The following is an 11,818-nucleotide window of genomic DNA, read 5'->3' as shown; positions in this document are numbered from 1 at the left end:
GGAAAAGTACGAGACGTTCCCTGCGTATTTTCAGCGCATGTTGCAACCTATACAGCAGGAAAGGTTAATTAAGATTCATATACCAAGTAACACTGATGACAGACGTCATTAATAAGGGGCAAAAACAAAGTGTTTCGGGCGAATGCCGCGTGAACGTGGCGGACGAGGAAACGAACTATTCTTGGTTGTCGAAAGGCAGCAGTTTCGCTCCGGTCCGCAATCGATGATGAGCATGAAGTACGTTGCATAACTCTTTGTGTGGCAGTTTTATTGCTCGTGGCAGCTGTAACGAAACGGTGAACACGTGATGAGACTAAAACGACAGCGGCAGTAGCCGCGCCTCCTGGAAAACACTGGTTTTGAAATAAGCTATAACTCCCCGATGCAGAAACCCATCGCTAACCACTGCACATGAACTTTTACTCCGCCGCTGATTGTGCCTTAAAAGGCCACCTTCCGGTGAGTACCACTATTTTGTGATCATTAATAAAAGATTCACCGTTTCAAGAAAGCAAGATGGCGTGAAGCTTGCGTTAGGTCAGGCAGACGAGTGAAACAATGATTGCTTCACAGACAGCTTACGCACAGATATCCAGATAAAAACGCTTATTAATCTCTATCTTCCGCTTTCACCTGTGACGCAACACGAACAACGATTACGTGTGTAGTTCAAAGAACGATGAAGCCGCGGTCATTGTTCTTTTTTGGCTTCTCGCACTTAATGGTGCTCGATGCTTTGAGGAGCGCAAAATTGGTTAACGCCGCTGCCAACATCAGCGAAGCACATGTAAAGTAGTCATTCTTGCGTTAAGCAACATCGGTCAACGCCGTCAAACAATGGGGCCTCCCTCTTACGCGAGGCCCGCTCGAACGCATGGACGCTTTTCGCCCGAATCGCGCCGGGACGCAAGAAGGCAGATAAGAGGGAACGATCCAAGAGCCAAAAAAGCGGAGAGCGGCGGGTGGCTTTGGCTGAATGCCGCGAAGGAAGTAGAGAAGAAAGCCCCTACTCATACCAGCGTGTTCGCGGGTGACGCCGCTCATCTGCGCGAGAGGTCGACAGCCACTGCTGTCTCTGGCCAAACTGCGGTTTTCTTGAACTGGCGCTTCTAAGCTCAGCGGCGGTCTGATAGTGTGCGTGCCTTGGAAATCGGACGCCAGTGCGCCGACTCGGAGCAGTTGTTTAGAGGCTGTCGCATCTGGATCCGACCGGGTGCCTCCTTTCCGAGTTTACTACGTCGCCGTTCGCTGTTTTATTCATTTTATTGTTATTTTAGGGTTTTAATTTCCTGAGGATGGTGTTGACTTGACTGCAGCTGTACGTTCCGGTGTCACAGTACAGCGAGATTCAGCGACAGATGGGTAGAATTGAAACGCTCGATAGTTAGAAGTTTGGCTAGTCTCAAGCCCACTTTACCGGATTGAGGCAACGCTTGTGTCCTTCCTCTGCCTCTTGAGGTTGTCGCATCAGCAGTGACTCGAGTGAACTTAGGTGAACGAAGCCAGGTGCTTCGAATGAATTAAGTGTGAGGAATTGTCACATACACCGGGACGTGCCTGCCCCGTACAACTGACGTCGTGGCTTCGTGACAACGTCGCATCGGGCTCTGGCTCAAGCTCGTGATAAGAGGTAGCCATCTGTTCTTGTAAGGTAAGTGTACGTAGCGTCGACTGCCCTTGTGAAATAGGAATGCATTCGCCTTGTTTATGCTTATGGAGAAAGTATTCACTAACTGCCAGTCATTGCTGCTTCCGGAACGTACTCATTCTGCACTTTCGGACCGACAACCTTCGTTGCGTTTACTCTACTTACCTTGTTCATGCTTGGCTCTTTGGTTGGGTAAAACGTTCGCTGCGTTCTGGAACACCGGCACGTCACATCATTTTTCCATGTTATGCTTCCTCGAATACTGGGTTACATACTGAAGCCATGGGTCAAATTTTAATGTGAGGTCTAAAAGGAAGACCTGAGTATAAAGTCTGTCCCGCGGCTTCATCGAGGGACCCAGTAATCATGGCCGCACAACATAAAAAAATGTGACCGACCGATTACCCACTGCGCAGCATACGAGTTGAAATTGCAAAAAGGGTTTTGTTAGGGAGTGCTTTTAATGTGTACCACATTTCCACCGGATACTCATACGCATGAAGCACAAGCCTGGGCAGCTGTCGTTTGCTACTCAGTTCCTAAAGCCGTTCGCAGCCCCATATCTTTTTTTTTAAATCTCATTTCTTGGCGTACGCGACACCAATGTTCAGGACGTGCTTCATGCCGCCAGCTGCTAACCGCATTCTCTACGTTTCACGACCTTATCTCGCAGTCAATGTATAGCGTGTACTTATTTTGTGGCCAGACAACGATTTTGTCCAGCGTTGAGATTAGATGCTTGTTTTTTTATTGTGACTTTGCGCATTAAAAAAAATTAAGTTTGAAGCAAATCAGCTTTCGGCCGTGTATCTGTCACAGCATGAGTCGCTTGCTCCTGTAGTTCTTGCGCGCGCATAATAGCGCCGATGCATTTTCGAAACAACGAATATCGAAACGCAGATTGTCAACACTCGACCGTGTAATACTGAGCCTGCTGCTATCTGCCTGTTTCACTTGCAGTCACGGGCTGTTGGGGTGGGTTTAGTAAGCGGCGCGATAAGGGAACGAAAAATTAAGAGGGGGAGGCTTTGCGTTGAAAACAGCCTAGCAGACAACGGTCACCCTGGCCTGTGCTTCCGATTACCCTCCGTCATACGGCGCTGATCATGCGAAACGTCGATGCTCTCGTGATATATAAAAAAAAAGGTGGAATGATGTGCACGAAAAAATTGGCAGTGGCTTAGCTCTGGTTAAGCCTGGGTATACAAGCGAAAAGCTGCAGTTATGCTTTGTTTGACGTCATGGCTGTCGCAATTCGCGCACAATGCACTGAGAGTACCCCGATAACGGTGTAGGCAAGCGCGTTATACCGGGTGTTTTTTTTTTAGAAGGTCCAAAATTTTTAAAGAAAGGTAAATTCCTTTAGATTTATTTTAACTCTGGGGCTATACTGAGGGCTACGGCGGACGCCAGGTAAGAGACAAACTACTTTAATTAGTTCACTGACTAACTGAATACGTTAATTAACTTTTATAATTTTAATTTTAGGGGATATGTTGTATCAGCAGAATTGGAGATCGTCTTCCAAACAGTCCAACCAAGAAAAAATTTCATGAAAAAATTTTTAGCGCGCGTTACGAAGCGAGAAAAAGTCACCTTGGTAGGCAGCTTCACACTGTAGCACAGCGTCTGTGAGCACCTGTGACGTAGTTCGCTCCGCCCTGCGCTTTGTGTCAATGCGGTTTTGTTCCAACGCGGCATTCCGTGAGGCCGCGGAGCGAAGCGAAACAAGCAGCGATAGCGAAGGCCGCCCGTCCGGGCTTCAGGTGATATCAGCCGTGTGACGCAAAGCGCAGGGTGGAGCGAACTACGTCAGAGGCGCTCACCGCGCTGAGTTGCGGTGTGAAGATGCCTACTAGGGTGACTTTTTCGCGGCTCGTAACGTGCGTGAAAAATTTTTAATTGGAATTGTTTTTTCTCGGTTGGACTGTTGCACGATCTCCAAATCTGCGAATACAACATAACCCCTAAAATAAAAATTAGAAAAGTTTATTAACATATTTAGTTAATCAGCGAACGAATTAAAGCAGTTTTCCTCTTTCCTGGCACCCGCCGTAGCCTCCAATATAGCCCCAGTACTAAAATAAATCTAAAGCAATTTACCCTTTAAGAATTTTGGACCTTCTAAAAAAAAAAACACCCGGTATACCCCTCCTTGCGCATGCGTAGTAACTGTGGTAAACACGCGGCTGCAACGAAAAGTCAAACGGTGGCGAGGAGGCGAGCGCTCAGTAGTAGCGGCGGTGAGGAGGCGGCGCACATGCGCAGAAAGGTCAGGCGGCGGAGTCGGCGTGCGGCGGCTGCGGCCACCTGCGCCGCTCGGGACGTCGCTTGGTTTCGCGCATGCGCAGCTGTGGCAAATCTTGGCTCCGACGGCTCACACGAAGCGCGGCTGTGGTGCGGTAGTGAAGCTTTTCGCTTCAAAATAACTTATGCCATCGTGAGTTTTGGGCAGTGCTAACCTAGCACCAATAAAACTTCTTCTTTTTTTAAGTCATCATGACTTACCGCTTTTCGTGGCACCATTAAGAGCCAAAGTGCAATTCTTTAAATGTCTACTGTTGTTCGAGCACGAAATTCGACTGGCACAGCGCAGGACTCTTTACGCTGATTGCGTATGCGTCAGACTAGACAAAAGTAAACGAAGAGCACCGCATTCATCTAGCTGGACCGGCGTTGGGAGTTACTTTCAGGAGCGTGGCATGTAGGTGGTCATTTGGGGCACCTGAACGTTTAGACAGCGCCAAACCAAGTCCTCAGAATTTCACAAGGTTGGTTCGTTGTGCTATGTATGCCTCGTTTACTTCTGGCGCCACTTGAACACGTATTAAGAGCTGGAAAAGCGGTCAGTGTGGCCTCTGCAGAAACGACGGAACATTTTGGGGCTTCCTATGCGTGACCGCAAATAACGTCACATGTTCGGTGCCACATATAGGGTACTTTATGAAACTGCAGTAAAAGTGTAAGTATCTGATAAAGCTGCACTGAACGTAGAAGGTGATCAAGCAGGAAACACTTCGGACGTCGGTAGAACCGCGTGTTTAAAATGCGATAATCTAGGATGTTTTAAGCTTTAGTCAAAACAGTCGATGTCTCAAAGCGATGAAGACATGCTCGCGCTTTAAAAGAACCGAGGCTTCACATTAGACACTGCACTGCGCAAACACGGGTGCAAATAATCCAGGACCAAATAATCCTGATAAAAACTGATTTTTAAATCTGGGAAATAATCATGATTTCTAACATACCCGAAGCCATGGCATATTCTGTGGTAGCGTTCGCATTTCGGCAGATATGCCTCATAACGACCAACTAGCTCAAGCCAAAGCCTTGCTAGAAGTAGAGGCTAATGTAGACAGAAGGTAGAGACAAATGGATTATGATTTTCCTTTTAGCAATGTGCGCCTGTTGCATATTTGCTTTTGAAGTCTTCTCGTTGTAGGCTTGCCCAAGTTCTTTTCTCGAGTGAAGACTAATTGCAACCCTTTCTCTTTCGACGTCGAATAAGACTGGTTTGTCTTGCTGAACTTTTGTTTACTCTGTTTGGTTCGGTTTCGGAACAAGCTATCGGGGTCGTTTCGAGATCCCCTCAGGTGTAGACTAGTGTACTTCTTCCACAGTAGCCTTTCGAACGAAACTCCGGCCCAAATACGTATTGCTAATAAGCCAGGCGCAATTTATTCCGTGATTTATGCTCAGATCTCTCGAACCTGTCTATCATTAGCCTGGCCGGTGGCACTGTTGTTACTGTACTGACGCCATATGTGTCACATGTTTGTTCCGTTTGCAGGGCAGCGATCGGCTTTCAGACCGAGTGAAGAGGCGAAGCCATGGCGCTTCCAGACTCCAGAGCTTGCTGGCCCGTGGCCATCTCGGCGGCCCTCTACGTCTTTGTCGCCATGATGCTGGTCAAGTCGGAGTCCGTCATTTACATTGGCTTCATGGAGATGCTGAACATCAATCGTCTGGATGCCTCTTGGCCTCTCACCCTTGCTATCATCATGTCCCAGCTAGCAGGTACGAGGAGGGCTCTAATCATTGTCGGGAGCATCCGCATGGTCATATCGACTAATAGACCAGTGTTTCTCCTCACTGTACCTGACCTAATTACGTTCCGCATCAAACTTGCCCATCCTTATTGCCCGCAAGCGTTCTTGCATCAGAAAGGAGCTGTGTTTGAGAGCAACCTGTTCGTAATTTTTTTATGTCACGTTGGTGGCAGTTTACAGAACAAGGAACAACACAAAAAAGCAAACACGGTTGCTATGAAAAAAAAAAATCGCCACAGCTATCTTGGCAGCTTATCCTTTCTTTCATCATTTTCACTTTACAGCCGGCACGATGATTTTAGACATAAAACGGGAAATAATAATTTAACACACGTGCAGTTCTTTACAATGTTACTTGTGTGCTCGTTCTATATTTTGTTTATCTTGGTTTGCACTTCCTGTACGCTTCCATATTTATCACCTCCTAATCAGCCCTCACTTTTATTTTTGATAGCGTAAAACATTCTGTACACTTTCAGAAGCGCGTTGTATAGTTTGGTCACGGAATTCGCAAGCCGTAAAACCGGTCTAGTGTATCGAGAGCCCAAGCCATGGCTTGGGCTCTAGTGTACAACTTTGCAGACATGCTCAAACCCAGCTTGCCAGCTCCAATTTGATTGAATCAACTGCGTCTGTGTATGTGTCTGCGTTTGAAATCCCCTGCAAGATCACAATAAAAAAAAAAATTATGGTTGATTTGCGTAGTTCGGCCAAATGCGAATTAGGTGCTCTTGCAATTCGGTTTTGCCTTCGTTTCCGGTCTTTGGAGCCATTGTTGGTCAATGGAAGTAAAGTGATTAACTAAACTCTCATAGTCAACTTTTGAACGATTACCGATAGGCACCTGATTGCAAACATTTATAGCCGGTCGTTAGTACTAGCTATATCAGTTTTTTTAGGATTTCGAAAACACTATTCCCCTCGCCGCTGTGGCTCAACTAATTTTGGTTACACCTTGCCAAAATGTATGCGCTTTAGAAAGGCATGCAGACAAAGCAGCCCCTCCAGTGCACGTAACTAGTCGAAATATCCAAATTTCACGACCCACAACGCCCATGATAATTGCGTTAGAGATGCCTGACAAACGCACACACCTCGGCAGTTTACCCACATTTCAGTGGGAAGTGGGCAGCCTGCTATAATGCAGTCTTCAGACAAACAAAGAGACAACACACAGCGGCTAAATGCAGGAAATGGCCACTATAAGTGCAAACGCACTAAAAAAGTAACAAGCCGCCCACTTTTTTTCTTCTACATTTGCAGGTCCTGTGTACGGCATTCTGGGCGCGTGGATGTCTGAGCGAGTCATGATGGTGTGCGGCGCCCTGCTTTGTGCGCTGCCAGTCATGGCGTGCGCGTTGGCCAACAGTCTTGGCCTCGTGGTCTTCCTCTACGGCGTCCTCTACGGTCGGTGGGCCTAATCGATCGAAGCACATATGCGACCGGGGTGCAAAATAATGGCCACCTTTACGGCTGTTCCTTCATTCTAAGCAACACGCATCTTTAATCGTTCCAGACAAAGCGGCAGCCTAGAAAATAGATGTGAAAGCACCACCAAGCCCGAAGCGCGTTTAGTGGTACGATTGTAGGTTGGTCTGTCTCACTTAGTAAATATACAGCTAAACAATAATAGCGTACGTTCGTCGCCGTTAATCAGGCGATAAGATTTACTCCCTCGGATCATGAGTTCGCGTGTTAATTGGACATCGTGTTGTCAAAGCGAGTAAACACGTTCCTTGCCCCCACCATATGGGGAGCTTCGCAAGGCATAGTGGCCGGAGCGACGAAAGGGGTCGAGATTAGCTCTGCGTGAGCAAAGAAAAAGCCCGTGCTACTTTCACTTGCGTGGTTGTTTTGAGCGTGACCTGGTTTAACATCCCTCGCCAATGAGCATTCCTGTATTTAAAGAGCACTCGCCTTCGCTCTCTACTTGACTCAGTCTCGCACACGGTGTTTATAATGCAGTATGCTAGATACGCGACAAAAGCCGCTTTTTGAAATCGGAGGAAACCATAGTGGAAAGCATTTTTAATAAAAGCAAGAAAAGAGTTCTTTTAAGATTTATTTAGCATCCGAGACTGTTAGCTACCTTCGGATATACGTACAGTAGAACTTCATTATAGCGAAATGATGGATATAACGAAGGAATGACGATTCCCCCTGGTAGCTCGGTCAACACGGTCTACAACGAAGCAATCGCCGGGCCCTTTCATCTCGATTAAAACGAGGTTCAACTGTTTATCCTAGCGAGCCCCTCATCTCTCCTATTGGCTGCTAGTGCACTAGGCTAGCCCATTTCTAGTACTCACCTGATGACGCTTTCTTATACAGGCCTGGGTGTGGCGTGCGAAGAGGTGGTTCCCTTCAGCGTGGTGGCCCGCCACTTCGTCGCTTACCGCGGCAGCGCCATGGGAGTGCTCTTCGCGGTCACCGCGGTGTCCGGCTTCGTGTCTCCGCTCATCACCGAAGCGCTGCGTCAGGCTCTCGAGTTCCGGCTCGCCCTGCTCGTGCTCGGGGCCCTGCAGCTGATTATGCTTCTGGGCTGCATCTTCGTGGACCGCGTACCACACCAGGGAAGCGGCAGCGACGACGGCGGCGCCCAGACCGTGGCGCCGCCCGCCTCGAGCCGATCCCGCCGGAGCAGCTTCCAGACGGCGTCGTTCGCACACTCCTGCTCCAAGGACCTCGTCACGTCTTTCACCACACCCGAGTGAGCACCCTACACGCCTCCACCGGTGTCGTCAAAAGGCACTTTTATAGTTCCGGCTATATGGCCTCCTTCCGGTTGACGCCGTGTTGTTGGCATCGTAACACACGACGTCATGAAAACGCGCCACACTGATTGGCCAGAACGTCAATAACTGATTGGTCCGAACACAATGGCGACACTCGTGACGTCACGAGTTCCTTTGTCCGTCTCCTCACCCTGCCGCCTCTCTGCGCATGTCACATCGGACGCTCGCCTTGTACGGGTGGACGTATGGAAAAGCGACCTTGTTTGACGCCTGGTCCCACGCGTCACTGGCGCCTCATGGCTAGTTACTGCATCCCGCTACTCCAGAATTGTCGTGAAAAGACACCCCTACCCACGGTTACTGAGTCTGCCATCAGCATTTTGCGCCAGTCCAGCTTTTGTTGAAACTCGCATCACCGCAACGCTAAAAGCCGGTAATTTTTTTTTAAATGTACAAAACCCCTTCGAAGCCAGCACGCATGGTTTTTGCGATGCCTCTTTTTCGTCCACACTGTTCAGCTGACGTGCGTAACATTCCTGGTCTGTGTTACTACAAAAAGCGTACAACACATGCATGGAATGGTATATTATAATCTTGCAGGGCATACTTGTTCGCGCAGGTTGGAGGTTAGGCTATGAATACTATCCACGTGAGCTTTGGAGAAGAGGAAGATGAAGAGCAATAGGGAGTAGTAGGCGAAGAAAAAATGACTGGGGTTCAACGTGGCTCGAACCTAGTTAACGAGCGAAAGCTCTGCTAAGCATGGTCTCCACTGTTTCAAATAAACTTTCAAGGTCAGGGTCAAAGGTCAGGTACCCAGTGGACAGTCATATGATCACGTGGTGATACCACCATAGCTAGGGCCATACCACCGCACAGTTAAGTTCGGTTTGGCCTTGTGAGACACTGAAGGTCACTGTTTCATACACATCGCAATCGGAAGTTGGGCCCCGTGGAGATTTTATTGTTTTCCTAAGGTCCTTTGCTTGTCCTTTGTGATTATCCTCTACTGGCTTGTCTCCTAGCTTTTCCAGTACCCTCCTTCCGGTTCATATTGTTGAAATCTCGTCCATTCGAGCGATAGGATGTGCCTCCATTTGTTCCTCGAATGTGTTGTGTTTCTAGTGCTGCTAGTAGCTCCACGGTCGACGTACCGGCTGTTATACCTTGCGTCTGTTTACGCGATTTCCCTGTGAGGACACTAATCTTTCACTTTTCGCTGTTTCTAAGCCCCATACACTAGATTGTCTACGTGACTCTGATAATGATAAATGCTTGCATTAGTTTACCCGAATCATTTTCCTTCATCTCATGTTTACGAGGTTCGGATTTAGCGCAAGAAATGCGCGGAACTTCAAGCTCCTAAGTTTGCACATATCCTTCGGAAAATGCATTTGTGCACCACTTAAATTTCTCTCCCTTCCATTGCACAGACCAGCCAGTGGCAGCCAACGGCCGCAGGAATCGGATCCGTTGCTTCCAAATAGCAGACCGAATGCATGCATCCGGCTCATGCGCCACCTTCGGTCGCTGGCAACCGTTACGTTCGCGCACGTCAGCGCCTCGCGGGCCGTGACCGTTCTTGTGCTGGCCTCCGTCCTGCTGACAGCAGTCGACTTCGGCAAAGACAACGGACTAGAGGGGTACGAGGCCGTGTCCCTGGTGACTGCAGTCGCGCTCGGAGACCTGGTGTCGCGCGTAGGCACAGGTCTGCTGCTGGACTTCAAGGTGGGTGTCTTCCATTTTAATGCGCCCTGCGCACGTACGGGCGAGGAGAGAGAAAGTGTCAACGAAATGTTGGAAGGTTAACTCGAGTAGTCGGCTACTCTGCGCTGGAGGAAGGAAAAGCAGATGTGAAAACAGGAGTAAACGATAGTTAAGTAAACGATAGTTAAGTAAACGATAGTTAAGTAAAGGATAGTTAAGTAAAGGATAGTTAAGTAAAGGATAGTTAAGTAAAGGATAGTTAAGTAAAGGATAGTTAAGTAAAGGATAGTTAAGTAAAGGATAGTTAAGTAAAGGTTAGTTAAGTAAAGGTTAGTTAAGTAAAGGTTAGTTAAGTAAAGGTATAAAGAGTAAAGTAAAGTTAGGCAGGGTAGAGTTAGGCAGGGTAGAGTTGGGAAGGGTAGAGTTGGGAAGGGTAGAGTTGGCAAGGGTGGAGTTGGCAAGGGTGGAGTTGGCAAGGGTGGAGTTGGCAAGGGTGGAGTTGGCAAGGGTGGAGTTGGCAAGGGTGGAGTTGGGAAGGGTAGAGTTGGGAAGGTTTGGTTTGGTTTATTGGGTTTCAACGTCCCAAAGCAACTCGGGCTATGAGGGACGTCGAAGTGAAGGGCTCCGGAAATCTTGGCCATCTGGGGTTGGGTAAAGTTAGGAAGGGTAAAGGTAGGCAGATGGTTTATAGTTTACGGAGGTTTAACTAGCCAAAACAACTCGGGCCATGAAGGACGCCGTCGTGAAGGCCTCCTGAAATTTCGACCACCTGAGGTTCTTTAACGGGCACTGACATCGCACAATACGCGCGAATCTAGCGTTTCGCCTCTATCCAAATGCGACTGCAGCGGCAGGGATCGAACCCGCGTATTTCGAGTGAGCAGCCCAGCGCTATAACCACTGAGCCACCGCGGCAGCATAAAGGTAGAAAGAGTAAAAGTATGATACGCACCTGAAGCACTTGCAACTGTCATAACCTATCGAGCGAGAGCAGCGCCCTGAAAAAGTGAAGCAGTGCTTGGTAAGGTTTTAGGACTGACGATCGCTAGAAGCATCATCATCATCATCATCATCATCATCATCATCAAGCGCCTTACTACGCCCACTGCAGGGCAAAGGCCTCTCCCATGTCTATCGAATTAACCCTGCCCTTCGCCAGTTGCGGCCACCGTATTCCCGCAAATTTCTTAATCTCATCCGCCCACCTAACTTTCTGCCGCCCCCTGCTACGCTTGTCTTCTCTTGGAATCCACTCCGTTACCCTTAAGGACCAGCGGTTATCTTGCCTTCGCATTACATGCCGTGCCCAAGCCCACTTCTCTCTTTTGATTTCAACTAGGATGTCATTAACCCGCGTTTGTTCTCTCACCCACTCCGCCCTCTTCCGATCGCTTAACGTTACACCTATCATTTTTCTTTCCATAGCTCGCTGCGTTGTTCTTAACTTAAGCTGAACCATCTTTGTTAGCCTCAACGTTTCTGCCCCAGAGGTGAGTGCCGGTAAGATACAGCTGTTTTATACTTTTCTCTTGAGGGATATTGGGAAACTGCCATTCAAGATCTGAGAGAACCTGCCATATGCACTCCACACCATTCTTATTCTTCTAGTTATTTCCCTGTCATGATTCGGGTCAGCTGTCACTATCTGCCTTAAATAGACATAATTTCTTACTACTTCC

General features: G+C 48.2%; 1 protein-coding gene and 1 long non-coding RNA gene across 2 annotated transcripts in view; one reads left to right on the top strand and one right to left on the bottom strand.

Annotated features, from left to right (window-relative positions):
• The first annotated feature begins 5,444 nt into the window (after positions 1–5,444).
• Positions 5,445–11,818, top strand: part of LOC149341376 (monocarboxylate transporter 13-like) — a 13,049-nt gene continuing 6,675 nt past the window's right edge. The window contains exons 1-4 of the mRNA XM_089541958.1: positions 5,445–5,665; positions 6,961–7,104; positions 8,029–8,407; positions 9,866–10,160. Of these exons, the coding sequence (XP_089398084.1) occupies positions 5,479–5,665; positions 6,961–7,104; positions 8,029–8,407; positions 9,866–10,160 (1,005 nt within the window). The 5' untranslated portion in view covers positions 5,445–5,478. The remainder of the gene's footprint in view (positions 5,666–6,960; positions 7,105–8,028; positions 8,408–9,865; positions 10,161–11,818) is intronic.
• LOC149341375 (uncharacterized) overlaps positions 9,503–11,818 on the bottom strand; it is a 25,658-nt gene continuing 23,342 nt past the window's right edge. Inside the window, exons 2-3 of the long non-coding RNA XR_016282635.1 lie at positions 11,092–11,137; positions 9,503–10,186 (exon numbers count right to left, since the gene is read on the bottom strand). This is a non-coding gene — a long non-coding RNA (uncharacterized LOC149341375). The remainder of the gene's footprint in view (positions 10,187–11,091; positions 11,138–11,818) is intronic.

This window comes from Amblyomma mixtum, chromosome 5 (assembly GCF_055824585.1).
Source record: "Amblyomma mixtum isolate Tamu chromosome 5, ASM5582458v1, whole genome shotgun sequence".
Classification (NCBI taxonomy): Eukaryota; Metazoa; Arthropoda; class Arachnida; order Ixodida; family Ixodidae; genus Amblyomma; species Amblyomma mixtum.
Note: the sequence above shows the minus strand (reverse complement) of the source record. Positions and strands in the feature narration are given on the sequence as shown.